The sequence below is a fragment of the Pseudophryne corroboree genome, chromosome 6 (genome assembly GCF_028390025.1).
Source record: "Pseudophryne corroboree isolate aPseCor3 chromosome 6, aPseCor3.hap2, whole genome shotgun sequence".
Taxonomy (NCBI): domain Eukaryota; kingdom Metazoa; phylum Chordata; class Amphibia; order Anura; family Myobatrachidae; genus Pseudophryne; species Pseudophryne corroboree.
The window spans coordinates 441,326,106-441,341,325 of NC_086449.1; the positions used below are offsets into that span (position 1 = coordinate 441,326,106).

At 49.4% G+C, this 15,220-nt stretch overlaps 1 protein-coding gene across 3 annotated transcripts in view; it reads left to right on the forward strand.

Moving 5' to 3' along the window:
- Positions 1-5,306: 5,306 nt before the first annotated feature.
- The window catches only part of GTSE1 (G2 and S-phase expressed 1), a 212,625-nt gene continuing 202,711 nt past the window's right edge, over positions 5,307-15,220 (forward strand). The window contains exons 1-2 of one of the 3 annotated variants that reach the window (XM_063927107.1): positions 5,307-5,442; positions 12,993-13,040. In XM_063927107.1, coding sequence (XP_063783177.1) covers positions 13,025-13,040 — 16 coding nt within the window. In that variant the 5' untranslated portion in view covers positions 5,307-5,442; positions 12,993-13,024. Of the gene's footprint in view, positions 5,443-5,716; positions 5,823-12,992; positions 13,041-15,220 lie in introns of those variants that run through there. The other 2 variants (XM_063927105.1, XM_063927106.1) reach the window with 2 other exon arrangements.

A 15,220-nucleotide genomic window follows, 5' to 3' on the forward strand; every position in this document is an offset into this window, starting at 1 on the left:
GTGCATACAGGATAACAGCAAGTCAGTTTTCCTGACTCCAGCCGTCCTGGAACATATTTTCAGGGCCCTGACAACATCTAGCAACTTGGAGTCCTCCAAGTCCCTAGTAGGTGCAAGGCACCACAATAAGCTGGTTCAGGTGAAACACTGACACCACCTTAGGGAGAGAACTGGGACGAGTCCGCAGCTCTGCCCTGTCCGAATGGACAAACAGATATGGGCTTTTTTGAGAAAAAACCACCAATTTGACACTCGCCTGGTCCAGCCCAGGGCCAAGAGCATGGTCACTTTTCATGTGAGATGCTTCAAATCCACAGATTTGACTGGTTTTAAACCAATGTGATTTAAGGAATCCCAGAACTACGTTGAGATCCCACAGTGCCACTGGAGGCACAAAAGGGGGTTGTATATGTAATACTCCCTTGACAAACTTCTGGACTTCAGGAACTGAAGCCAATTCTTCTGGAAGAAAATCGACAGGGCCGAAATTTGAACCTTAATGGACCCCAATTTGAGGCCCATAGACACTCCTGTTTGCAGGAAATGCAGGAAACGACCGAGTTGAAATTTCTTTGTGGGGCCTTCCTGGCCTCACACCACGCAACATATTTTCGCCACATGTGGTGATAATGTTGTGCGGTCACCTCCTTTCTGGCTTTGACCAGGGTAGGAATGACCTCTTCCGGAATGCCTTTTTCCCTTAGGATCCGGCTTTCCACCGCCATGCCGACAAACGCAGCTGCGGTAAGTCTTGGAACAGACATGGTACTTGCTGAAGCAAGTCCCTTCTTAGCGGCAGAGGCCATAAGACCTCTGTAAGCATCTCTTGAAGTTCCGGGTACCAAGTCCTTCTTGGCCAATCCGGAGCCATGAGTATAGTTCTTACTCCTCTACGTCTTATAATTCTCAGCACCTTAGGTATGAGAAGCAGAGGAGGGAACACATACACCGACTGGTACACCCACGGTGTTACCAGAACGTCCACAGCTATTGCCTGAGGGTCTCTTGACCTGGCGCAATACCTGTCCCGTTTTTTGTTCAGACGGGACGCCATCATGTCCACCTTTGGTATTTTCCAACGGTTTACAATCATGTGGAAAAAACTTCCCGATGAAGTTTTCACTCTCCCGGGTGGAGGTCGTGCCTGCTGAGGAAGTCTGCTTCCCAGTTTCCATTCCCGGGATGAAACACTGCTGACAGTGCTATCACATGATTTTCCGCCCAGCGAAAAGTCTTTGCAGTTTTTGCCATTGCCCTCCTGCTTCTTGTGTCGCCCTGTCTGTTTACGTGGGCGACTGCCGTGATGTTTTTCCCACTGGATCAATACCGGCTGACCTTGAAGCAGAGGTCTTGCTAAGCTTAGAGCATTATAAGTTTACCCTTAGCTCCAGTATATTTATGTGGAGAAAAGTCTCCAGACTTGATCACACTCCCTGGAAATTTTTTCCTTGTGTGACTGCTCCCCAGCCTCTCGGGCTGGGCTCCGTGGTCACCAGCATCCAATCCTGAATGCCGAATCTGCGGCCCTCTAGAAGATGAGCACTCTATAACCACCACAGGAGAGACACCCTTGTCCTTGGATATAGGGTTATCCGCTGATGCATCTGAAGATGCGATCCGGACCATTTGTCCAGCAGATCCCACTGAAAAGTTCTTGCGTGAAATCTGCCGAATGGAATTGCTTCGTAGGAAGCCACCATTTTTACCAGGACCCTTGTGCAATGATGCACTGTTTTTAGGAGGTTCCTGACTAGCTCGGATAACTCCCTGGCTTTCTCTTCCGGGAGAAACACCTTTTTCTGGACCGTGTCCAGAATCATCCCTAGGCACAGCAGACGTGTCGTCGGGATCAGCTGCGATTTTGGAATATTTAGAATCCACCCGTGCTGTTGTAGCAGTATCCGAGATAGTGCTACTCCGACCTCCAACTGTTCCCTGGACTATGCCCTTATCAGGAGATCGTCCAAGTAAGGGATAATTAAGACGCCTTTTCTTCGAAGAAGAATCATCATTTCGGCCATTACCTTGGTAAAGACCCGGGGTGCCGTGGACAATCCAAACGGCAGCGTCTGAAACTGATAGTGACAGTTCTGCACCACGAACCTGAGGTACCCTTAGTGAGAAGGGCAAATTTGGGACATAGAGGTAAGCATCCCTGATGTCCCGGGACACTATATAGTCCCCTTCTTCCTGGTTCGTTATCACTGCTCTGAGTGACTCCATCTTGATTTGAACCTTTGTAAGTGTTCAAAAATTTTTTTTTTTTTTTTTTTAGAATAAGTCTCACCTAGCCTTCTGGCTTCAGTACCACAATATAGTGTGGAATAATACCCCTTTTCTTGTAGTAGGAGGGGTAATTTAATTATCACCTGCTGGGAATACAGCTTGTGAATTTTTTCCCATACTGCCTCCTTGTCGGAGGGAGACCTTGGTAAAGCAGACTTCAGGAGCCTGCGAAGGGGAAACGTCTCGACATTCCAATCTGTACCCCTGGGATACTACTTGTAGGATCCAGGGGTCCTGTACGGTCTCAGCGCCATGCTGAGAACTTGTCAGAAGCGGTGGAACGCTTCTGTTCCTGGGAATGGGCTGCCTGCTGCAGTCTTCTTCCCTTTCCTCTATCCCTGGGCAGATATGATCTTATAGGGACGAAAGGACTGAGGCTGAAAAGACGGTGTCTTTTTCTGCAGAGATGTGACTTAGGGTAAAAACGGCGGATTTTCCAGCAGTTGCCGTGGCCACCAGGTCCGATGGACCGACCCCAAATAACTCCTCTTCCTTTATACGGCAATACACCTTTGTGCCGTTTGGAATCTGCATCACCTGACCACTGTCGTGTCCATAACATCTTCTGGCAGATATGGACATCGCATTTACTCTTGATGCCAGAGTGCAAATATCCCTCTGTGCATCTCGCATATATAGAAATGCATCCTTTAAATGCTCTATAGTCAATAAAATACTGTCCCTGTCAAGGGTATCAATATTTTTAGTCAGGGAATCCGACCAAGCCACCCCAGCTCTGCACATCCAGGCTGAGGCGATCGCTGGTCGCAGTATAACACCAGTATGTGTGTATATACTTTTTATGATATTTTCCAGCCTCCTGTCAGCTGGTCCTTGAGGACGGCCCTATCTATAGACGGTACCGCCACTTGTTTTGATAAGCGTGTGAGCGCCTTATCCACCCTAAGGGGTGTTTCCCAACGCGCCCTAACTTCTGGCGGGAAAGGGTATACCGCCCATAATTTTCTATCGGGGGGAACCCACGCATCATCACACACTTTATTTAATTTATCTGATTCAGGAAAAACTACGGTAGTTTTTTCACATCCCACATAATACCCTCTTTTGTGGTACTTGTAGTATCAGAAATATGTAACACCTCCTTCATTGCCTTTAACGTGTGGCCCTAATAAGGAATACGTTTGTTTATTCACCGTCGACACTGGATTCAGTGTCCGTGTCTGTGTCGACCGACTAAAGTAAACGGGCGTTTTAAAACCCCTGACGGTGTTTCTGAGACGTCTGGACCGGTACTAATTGTTTATCGGCCGTCTCATGTCGTCAACCGACCTTGCAGCGTGTTGACATTATCACGTAATTCCCTAAATAAGCCATCCATTCCGGTGTCGACTCCCTAGAGAGTGACATCACCATTACAGGCAATTGCTCCGCCTCCTCACCAACATCGTCCTCATACATGTCGACACACACGTACCGACACACAGCACACACACAGGGAATGCTCTGATAGAGGACAGGACCCACTAGCCCTTTGGAGAGACAGAGGGAGAGTTTACCAGCACACACCAAAAACGCTATAATTATATAGGGACAACCTTATATAAGTGTTTTCCCTTATAGCATCTTTTTTATATATTTCTAACGCCAATTTAGTGCCCCCCCTCTCTGTTTTAACCCTGTTTCTGTAGTGCAGTGCAGGGGAGAGCCTGGGAGCCTTCCCTCCAGCCTTTCTGTGAGGGAAAATGGCGCTGTGTGCTGAGGAGATAGGCCCCGCCCCTTTTTCGGCGGCCTCGTCTCCCGCTCTTAACGGATTCTGGCAGGGGTTAAATATCTCCATATAGCCTCCGGAGGCTATATGTGAGGTATTTTTAGCCAAAATAGGTATTCATTTGCCTCCCAGGGCGCCCCCCTCCCAGCGCCCTGCACCCTCAGTGACTGCCGTGTGAAGTGTGCTGAGAGGAAAATGGCGCACAGCTGCAGTGCTGTGCGCTACCTTTAGAAGACTGAGGAGTCTTCTGCCGCCGATTCTGGACCTCTTCTTACTTCAGCATCTGCAAGGGGGCCGGCGGCAAGGCTCCGGTGACCATCCAGGCTGTACCTGTGATCGTCCCTCTGGAGCTGATGTCCAGTAGCCAAGAAGCCAATCCATCCTGCACGCAGGTGAGTTCACTTCTTCTCCCCTAAGTCCCTCGTTGCAGTGATCCTGTTGCCAGCAGGACTCACTGTAAAATAAAAAACCTAAGCTAAACTTTTCTAAGCAGCTCTTTAGGAGAGCCACCTAGATTGCACCCTTCTCGGCCGGGCACAAAAATCTAACTGGCTTGGAGGAGGGTCATAGGGGGAGGAGCCAGTGCACACCACCTGATCGGAAAGCTTTACTTTTGTGCCCTGTCTCCTGCGGAGCCGCTATTCCCCATGGTCCTTTCAGGAACCCCAGCATCCACTAGGACGATAGAGAAATAAAGATTTGCACACTTACCTCCCTACATATTTGAGTCAAAACTGAGGATCCCTTAAATGCGATAAAGGCATGTGTCTGAAAAATGGGCATGGCATTGTGTGAACAGTCATGGTCTCACATCACGTCCCCTTTTCCATCACTCCGGAAAAGTGCACAGCACTCCTGGAAATAGGGATGGCCATTGGCCCACTCACCATAGATGGTTATTATTGATGCATACCTCCCAACATGACCCTCTCTGTTTCCGGTCTTTTCTCTTAATTTATGATTGCCGCACCTGTTTTGAGCAGGTAAATGGATAAGAAAGGTGTTTCAGCACATGTGATGGCAATCGTAAATTAAGAGGGAAATCCAGGAGCAGAGCATTCAGTCCCTCTTGGAGAGTGTCATGTTGGGAGGTATGTTGATGGTGAACCTGAAAGTGACCATCGATGGTAGCAAACCATGCTCTGGACTGGAGGACCATGGTCCACCCACTGATGGTCATCCCTGCTCTGCCTCTTTCACTCACTGGCCAGTGGACCAATCAGAGCCTGTGGGTGGGGCTTTGCTGGTGCACTGGGGGCAGAGCTAGGCTCTGTGTCCTGGCACCAACTAGGATGAAAAACAAAACATTGATGGAGAACCATTGGCTGAGAAAAAGCGCTTACTCCAGCTATTACCCCACCCTGTGGGCCTATGGAATACTTCAACCTGCGGGTGGGGAGCTGGAACAATCGCCAAGAAGCGGAAAGGTTGGGGTATATGCGTTATCCATAGTGCGGAAGATGGTATACAGTACACCATTAAACAATCTGAAAGCAGCACCTATTTTCATAGGGAAAAAAAGCACTGCAAATACATTGTGTGTGTGTGTATGGATGTATATAGTAACGACTTATCCACTTCACTGTTCTCACTGAGAGAAGAAATGTATTGTAAGTCTTCCTAAGATATAGGACTACATTTCCCGGCAGGCAGCGCAGCACGCGTGGGACGCAGGCTACGAGATCTCGGGTCGTACTTTAAACCAACCAATCAGTGCTGCGCATGCCTCGTCATGTGCGTGTCTCCGTAGTCCGGTTTTTTTCGAATTGCTGTGTAAGGCCGTTTGTGGGACCGAGAGAACGGATCGGTGAGTGGTGCTGCTGCTGCAAGTTAATGACCGGTGCCGGGACCAGAGCAGCCCATCACACGCCTAGCCGCCCCAGAGCTAGTGATTGGCCGGCCTGCGTCCCCTATTGCTGGCTGCGTCTCTAACGCTAAAGTGGTCAGGCGCGATCGCTTCGCCTGGGGCAGCCCAGTGTCATGTCTCCGTGCGATGAGCTTGTCCGGCACGTTTTGCCAGCCGCAGTGCCAGGGGAGGCTGGCAGCGTCTGCTCTCGGTTAGCGGCACCGAGCCGCTCCCCTTATTACTCTGGCTTAGGGGTCTATTCATGAAGCAGTGAAAACTGGAGAAGAACCAATCAGCATTGAAGTAACATTTATAATTTGCATCCTATAAAATTGCACAGAGCAGCTGATTAGTTGCCATAGGTGACTTCTCCACTGACTCGCTTCTCCACACTTTTCACTGCTTAATGAATAGACCCCTTACTCTCCTACAGTGTGAGTCTCTGTAGCCTGATAAATGCCCGGCCCAGGTGGCAGTTTGTGGTGTCCGCTGTGTCACACAGGGCCAGCGTACCGGGAGAGCTCTGCTTAGATGTGTGCAGCTTTGTAACGTGGGATACGGATAAGATCTATGTGGAATTAGTCTTGGACATGTGTTAACTACAGTGAAATAGCTGAGCATTATTTACTATTGCACAAAGCTGTGCCATACACATGATGCGTGTACAGGTTTTAAACAAATATCCTTGAAAGAACAGCCCTATCACTATACCAATAACTCTGTTTCTCTTATGTCCTAGAGGATGCTGGGGTCCACATTAGTACCATGGGGTATAGATGGGTCCACCGGGAGCCACGTTAAGAGTTTGAAAGTGTGGGCTGGCAGCTCCCTCTATGCCCCTCCTACCAGACTCAGTTTAGGAAATGTGCCCGGAGGAGCCGGTCACAGATAGGGGAGCTCTCCTGAGCTTTCCTAATGAAGTTTAGTTTAGAGTTTTTTATTTTACAGGGAGTCTGCTGGCAACATTCTCCCTGCAGCGTGGGACTAAGGGGGGGAGCAGTGTCCGCCCTGCGGGGTCTGAGCCACTGACTCAGCTGACTGGACATTGAGCCCCAGAGGGTCTGATCAGTCTCTGCCGCAGGGGAACTGCTCACCCCAGCAGCATGCCGCCGACCCCTAACAGAGCTGAAGCAGTGGTGAGTTGGTCACCGACCCCCCCTAGCAAGCGGGGGGCCGGTGTGAAAATGGCAACAGGGGATGGAGCGCGGTATTCACCGCGCTCCCGGACGGTACCAGAGGCACGCTGTGAGGGGCGCCCTGGGCCAGCGATTAACCCTCACCATGGTCAGCAAGCCTGTTGGGTCCCAGGAATCCCATCCAGCACAACTCCTCAGACCATTTTCAAATGCAGATGAGCGGGAAGACAGCGCCATGAAGGGGGCGGAGCTTCTCAGAGCGGGCCCTGCAGCATTCCAGCGCCATTTTCCTGCATGCTGATAGCTGAAGGAAGATCCTGGTCCCTCCACAGCAGCTCCAGATTACTGTAATACGGTACCAGGGGGTTGTAGAAGGGAGGGGAGGCTGATTGTTTGACTGTGTGTCCTATTAAGGAGCACAAGTCAGCGCTGATAAGGGGTTTCTCCTTGTGTAAAGCGCTGGTGTGGGTTGGCTCCTATCTCTGTCTCTTTCTTGCCATTCTTGGGGGGGGACTCTGTCTTACCCCATCCTGTGTGTGTGTTTGGTGGTCACCAGTAGCAATGTCCAGGGATACAGTGTCATATGCTGCAGAGGATTTATCCTCCTAGGATGATCCCATTCCATGTAATCAGGTTCGCACTGGTTTAGCACAGATTCCAGCAAGGGAACCAGAGTGGTTTTCCTCTATCAAGACTTGGATTTCTCAAATTTCTGATAGGGTTGCCAGTAATGAATCTGCAACCCAGGTATTGCAGTCCTCTATAGCTTTATGGCCCTTGTCAGGTACCTCGGGTCACCCCACTATATATCCCCACAAACGTGCGCATGTGCAGGTAACTCAAGACGACATGGATACCGATTCTGACACTACAGATGGGGATGTATTGCGGGGGTCCGCATCTCTCGCAAGGAGGGTGCAGTTGTTGATAGAGGATATCGAGGATGTGTTAAATGTTAATGATACCACACCTGAGCAGGTTGAGGAGGCTTTCTTCACTGAAAATAAGAAAGCCTCGCTAACCTTCCCTGTGTCAAAAGAGCTAAATGCTATATTTGAAGAGGCCTGAAAAGGTGAATCCTGAAAAGAAGTTTCAGATTCCTAAGAGGATTCTGGTAGCGCTTCCTTTCCCTGAGGAGGATAGGAAAAAGTGGGAAAGCCCACCAATTGACGCATCTGTATCCAGACTCTCAAAAAAGGTGGTTTTACCGGTACCGGGTTCTACCGCCTTAAAGGAGCCGGCAGATAGGAAAATTGATAATACTCTGAAATCAGTGTACACTGCTTCAGGGGCCATATTGCGTCCCACTATTGCTAGTGCATGGATTGCAAAGGCAATAGTGAAATGGCCGGCTGCCTTGATGGAGGATTTGGATACGATGGATAGGGATGACGTTGCATTGTATTTACGCAGCATTCATGATTCTGCAGATTTCGTGGTAGAATCCATGAAGGATCTGGGTTCCATGGCTGCAGGAATTTCTTCCATGTCTGTTTCAGCTCGTCGGGGTCTGTGGCTCTGCCAGTGGTCAGCCGACGCGGAATCCAGAAGTGTGGAGTCGCTACCCTATACTGGCCAGGCTCTCTTTGGGGAAGCCCTAGACGCGTGGATTTCTACTGCTACAGCGGGTAAGTCTCCGTATCTTCCCTCGGCAGCACCTGCTCCGAAGAGATCCTTCTCCTCAGCTACGCAGCAGTTCTTTCGGCCCAACAAGACCAGAAAGGCCAAGTCATCCAATACCTTCTTCAGGGGAGGTAAGGTTAAGTCCAAGAAACCTGCCGCTGCAGGTTCCCAGTACAATAGCCTGCTTCAGGTACCCCAAAGTCCTCCGCATGACGGTGGATGGGAGGGCCCGGAGGTGGGGCCTGTGGGAGCGAGACTCAGACAGTTCAGTCATGTCTGGGTCTCGTCCGGCCTGGATCCATGGTTGTAGATATTGTCTCTCAGGGATACAGGCTGGAATTTCACAGTCTCCCTCCTCATCTTTTTTTCAAGTCGGGCTTGCCAACTATGTTGCCGGATAGCACAGTGCTACAGGACGCTGTCCAAAAGCTGGTGGAGGCACAAGTCATTGTGCCGGTACCACCGCACATGCTGACAAAGGGTTACTATTTGAACCTTTTCGTGGTACCGAAACCGGATGGTTCGGTCAGGCCCATCCTGAACCTAAAATCATTGAACCCCTTTCTAAAGGAGTTCAAGATGGAGTCTCTCAGGGCGGTGATATCAGGTCTGGAAGAGGGGGAATTCCTGGTATCCCTGGATATCAAGGATGCGTACCTTCTCATACCGATCTGGCTGCCGCATCAGGCTTATCTCCGCTTCGCATTGCTGGACTGTCATTTTCAGTTCCAGGCCCTGCCATGCGGCCTCTCAACAGCACCAAGGGTGTTTACCAAGGTGATGGTGGAGATGATGATGCTACTCCGCAAGCAGGTTGTGAACATCGTTCCTTATCTGGATGATCTCCTGATAAAGGCATCATCCAGGGAACAGCTGCTGCAGTCCATTGTTCTCACAACACGGCTGCTTTAGAGTCACGGGTGGATTCTGAATTTTCCAAAGTCACATTTGGAACCAACCCAGAGATTGTCATTTCTGGGAATGATCCTGGATACGGAAGTGCAGCGGGTGTTTCTTCCGCGGGACAAGGCGTTGGTGATCCAATCCATGGTCCGGGATGTCTTGAAGCCACCCCGGGTGTCGGTTCATCAATGCATTCGCCTATTGGGAAAGATGGTGGCCTCCTACGAGGCTCTCCAGTACGGGAGGTTTCATGCTCGGACCTTGCAACTAGACCTCCTGGACAAGTGGTCGGGATCTGACCTCCACGTGCATCAGAGAATTAGTCGCCAAGGGCAAGGATTTCACTCTTCTGGTGGCTCCAATTGCCTCACCTACTGGAAGGCCGCAGGTTCGAAATTCAGGACTGGGTCCTGCTAACAACGGATGCGAGCCTCCGGGGGTTGGGGAGCAGTCACTCAAGGGGTGACGTTCCAAGGACGGTGGTCAAGCCTGGAAGCCGGCCTGCCCATCAACATTCTGGAACTAAGAGCCGTCTACAACGGTCTTTTTCAGGCAGCCCCTTTTCTAAGAAACAGGGCCATTCAAGTACAGTCGGACAACGTAACAACAGTGGCTTACATAAACCGACAGGGCGGAACGAAGAGCAGAGGTGACAAGAATACTACTCTGGACGGAAAAGCACGCATTGGCGCTGTCAGCCATCTTCATTCCGGGAGTAGACAACTGGGAAGCAGACTTCCTCAGCAGACACGATCTCCATCCAGGAGAGTGGGGCCTCCATCCAGAGGTGTTCAAAGAGGTAACCGATCTTTGGGGTCTACCCTAAATAGACATGATGGCCTCTCGTCTCAACAAGAAGCTGCGGCGTTATTGTTCCAGGTTGATAGACCCTCAGGCAGTTGCGGTGGACGCCCTGATGTCTCCGTGGGTGTTCCAGTCGGTGTACGTATTTCCACCTCTCCCACTAATCCCAAGAATCTTAAAGCTCATAAGGAGAACAAGGGTTCAAGCGATTCTCATTGCCCCAGACTTGCCAAGAAGGGCTTGGTACGCGGATCTTCTGAATCTACTGCAAGAAGAACCGAGGCTTCTTCCTCTTCGATAGGTCCTTTTGCAGCAGTGGCCGTTCGCCTATCAAGACTTACCGCGGCTACGTGTGATGGCATGGATGTTGAGCGCCTGATCCTTGCTCGGAAGAGTATTCCAAAAGAAGTGATTCCTACCCTCATACAGGCTAGGAATGGGGTAACGTCTAAACATTACCATCGTATTTGGAAGAAATATGTCTCTTGGTGTGAGTTCAAGAAGTTTCCTGCGGTGGAATTTCAACTGGGACGTTTCCTCCTCTTCCTGCAAGCAGGAGTGAATATGGGGCTGAGATTGGGATCTGCGAAGGTCCAGATTTCAGCCTTGTCCATTTTCTTTCAGAAGCAATTGGCTGCCCTCCCTGAGGTTCAGACCTTTTTTGAAGGAACTTCTGCATATCCAACCTCCCTTTGTACCGCCTACGGCGCCCTGGGACCTTAACGTGGTGTTGCAGTTTCTCCAGTCGGATTGGTTTGAGCTTCTACAGGAGGTGGAGCTCAAATTTCTTACATGGAAGGCGGTCACTTTGTTGGCCTTGGCTTCTGCTAGGCGTGTCTTTGAGCTGGGGGCTTTGTCATGCAAAAGCCCTTACTTGATCTTCCATGAGGATAGAGCTGAGCTCCGGACTCGTCAGCAGTTCCTTCCAAAGGTTGTGTCAGCATTTCATATCAACCAACCTATTGTGGTGCCAGTGTCTACTGACTCCTCGATTACTTCAAAGTCCTTGGATGTTGTGAGGGCTCTGAAGATTTATGTGAAGGGAACCTCTCGTCACAGGAAGTCAGACTCTGTTTGTCCTATACGATCCCAAGAAAATTGGGTGTCCTGCTACTAAGCAGTCTATTTCTCGCTGGATTAGGTTCACTATCCAGCACGCCTATTCTACGGCAGGACTGCCATGTCCAAAATCTGTTAAGGCCCACTCTACTCGTAACTTTGCAGAGCTGCAACTAGGTCAGGGTCGAACACGTTTGCAATGTTTTACAAGTTCGATACTTTGACTGAACTTCAGATCATCAGAGGCCAATCAGTTCTGCAGGAACCTCCGCGCTCTCCCTCCCGTTCTGGGAGCTTTGGTACATCCCCATGGTACGAATGTGGACCCCAGCATCCTCTAGGACGTAAGAGAAATGAGGATTTTGGTACCTACCGGTAAATGCTTTTCTTGTAGTCCATAGAGGATGCTGGGCCCCGCCCAACGCTTCTTTTTCCTGCTGTTTGTTATTTGGTTCAGTACCACTTAGTTTAGTTGAGTACTGCATTGTTATATGGTAAGTAATGTTTCAGCCGTTGCTGATTAGTTCAAGCTAGTTGTCTTGACGTGCCTTGTATGTGTAAGCTGGTATGAATCTCACCACTATCTGTGTATAATCCTTCTCTCGAAGTATGTCGTCTCCTCGGGCACAGTTTCTAGATGAGTCTGGTAGGAGGGGCATAGAGGGAGGAGCCAGCCCACACTCTTAAAGTGCCAATGGATCCTGGTGGACCCGTCTATACCCCATGGTACTAATGTGGACCCCAGCATCCTCTACGGACAAGGAGAAAAGGATTTACTGGTAGGTACCAAAATCCTATTATTACTACCCATATTGCTACTGTACCTATTAATGGGGGCTGCCAACCATACTGTTATAGCTAATAATGAGCATTTTCTTTTTCTTTTTTACTGTAGTGCTATAAAGTTTGCTCTGTTTTACCAGCTTCTTATTCCTGATTGGTTGTGTGCTTCCCCCCCCCCCCCCCCCCAACCACCACCACTGCATAACCTATCTCCTATTAACTGGTTTGTCCTGGAACCCCTTCTATCTTCTCCATTTAAGAGTGATGGTAAATCACCAAATCTGCATCAATAGTCTGAATCTGCACGAAATTGAAAAAAAAAAAAAAACTATTGCTGTAAGTGATCACTATATTAATGACAATATACCGTGCTGTGCACATGAGCAATAGCCACTAGTTCTGGGGCTGAGGTGGGTAGGGAAAAGCAGCTGAGCGGCTCTTAGATATCTGCCAAATGTAGTATCAATCCGCCAAATATGTGGTCTAGTGTACCTTGGAGGCTGGTGAAAATGTTTTCAGTTAGTGATGGGTATTGATCCCAATTATATCTGACATACAGTAGGCATTGGACTCGGACATTAATGCAAAATCCCAGTGCATTACCCTTGTGCTGGGAATTTGTGTACATGAGGCCACATATTGACTAATCATACAAATCTTGTCACCTGACCTGCCTGACCTTGTCACCAGACATGTTTGTGGTCAGCTCCAATTTTTTTATTTATTTTTCATAATTTTTTGCCAATTGATAAATTATGTATTATTCATGAACTTCTGCTGTTTTTTCTTAAAAACTCACTTTGTGTTCATGCTATTTTTTTAGGTGGCATAGTTAGAAGGAATACATATTTTATAATGGATGCTGGCAGTGGTAAGGCTATTTACTTCTATATTAACATGTAATTTCTGTTTTGTATGTTTGAATATCTAGCTGTGGTGTGTGGCAAATATTTCTGGGCAACATACATGTAAAAGTAATGGCCTTTTCTCTGACGTCCTAGTGGATGCTGGGAACTCCGTAAGGACCATGGGGAATAGACGGGCTCCGCAGGAGACTGGGCACTCTAAGAAAGAATTAGGACTACTGGTGTGCACTGGCTCCTCCCTCTATGCCCCTCCTCAAGACCTCCGTTAGAATCTGTGCCCGGCTCGAGCTGGTTGCACACTAAGGGCTCTCCTGAGCTTCTAGTAAAAGAAAGTATTTATTAGGTTTTTTATTTTCAGTGAGATCTGCTGGCAACAGACTCACTGCTACGAGGGACTTAGGGGAGAGAAGCGAACCTACCTGCTTGCAGCTAGCTTGGGCTTCTAGGCTACTGGACACCATTAGCTCCAGAGGGATCGAACACAAGCCCAGCCTCGGTCGTCCGGTCCCGGAGCCGCGCCGCCGTCCCCCTTGCAGAGCCAGAAGCAAGAAGAACGTCCTGGAAATCGGCGGCTGAAGACTCCGGTCTTCATTAAGGTAGCGCACAGCACTGCAGCTGTGCGCCATTGCTCCCTATGCACACCACATACTCCGGTCACTGATGGGTGCAGGGCGCTGGGGGGGAGCGCCCTGGGCTGCAATTAGAGTACCTTAAATTGGCAAAAAGCACATAATATAGTCTAATAAACTATATATGTGCAAAAATCCGCTGCCATAATATTAATAAAAGAGCGGGAGAAGCCCGCCGTGAAGGGGGCGGGGCTCTCTCCCTCAGCACACTGGTGCCATTTCCTCTTCACAGCTCCGCTGGAAGACAGCTCCCCAGGCTCTCCCCTGCAGTTTCCAGGCTCAAAGGGTAAAAAAGAGGGGGGGGGGGGCACTAAATTTAGGCGCAAAACTGTATTTATATAGCTGCTATAGGGAAAATCACTTTGTGTAGTGTAAATCCCTGTTTATATAGCGCTGTGGTGTGTGCTGGCATACTCTCTCTCTGTCTCCCCAAAGGACTTTGTGGGGTCCTGTCCTCAGTCAGAGCATTCCCTGTGTGTGTGCGGTGTGTCGGTACGGCTGTGTCGACATGTTTGATGAGGAGGCTTATGTGGAGGCGGAGCAGGTGCCGATAAATGTGATGTCACCCCCTGCGGGGTCGACACCAGAGTGGATGGATATGTGGAAGGTTTTACACGACAGTGTCAACTCCTTACATAAAAGGTTCGATGACATAACAGCTGTGGGACAGCCGGCTTCTCAGCCAGTGCCTGCCCAGGCGTCTCAAAGGCCATCAGGGGCTCAAAAACGCCCGCTACCTCAGATGGCAGACACAGATGTCGACACGGAGTCTGACTCCAGTGTCGACGATGACGAGGCTAATGTACATTCCACGAGGGCCATCCGTTGCATGATTACGGCAGTGAAAAATGTGTTGCACATTTCTGACATTAACCCAGGTACCACTAAAAAGGGTATTATGTTTGGGGAGAAAAAGCAACCAGTGGTTTTTCCCCCATCAGATGAGTTGAATGAAGTGTGTGAAGAAGCGTGGGCTTCCCCCGATAAGAAGCTAGTGATTTCTAAAAAGTTACTGATGGCGTACCCTTTCCCGCCAGAGGACAGGTTATGTTGGGAGACATCCCCGAGGGTGGATAAAGCACTCTCACGCTTGTCAAAAAAGGTGGCACTGCCGTCTCAGGATACGGCCGCCTTAAAGGAGCCTACAGATAGAAAGCAGGAGGCTATCCTGAAGTCTGTATATACACACTCAGGTACTATACTGAGACCTGCTATTGCTTCAGCATGGATGTGCAGTGCTGCAGCAGCGTGGTCCGATTCCCTGTCTGATAACATTGATTCCCTTGACAGGGACACTATATTGCTAACCATAGAGCATATTACAGACGTAGTCTTATATATGAGAGATGCACAGAGGGATATCTGCCGGCTGGCATCTAGAATTAATGCAATGTCCATTTCTGCCAGGAGAGTATTATGGACTCGGCAGTGGACAGGTGATGCGGATTCTAAAAGGCACATGGAGGTTTTGCCTTACAAGGGTGAGGAATTGTTTGGGGATGGTCTCTCTGACCTCGTTTCCACAGCAACAGCTGGGAAGTCGACATTTTTACCTC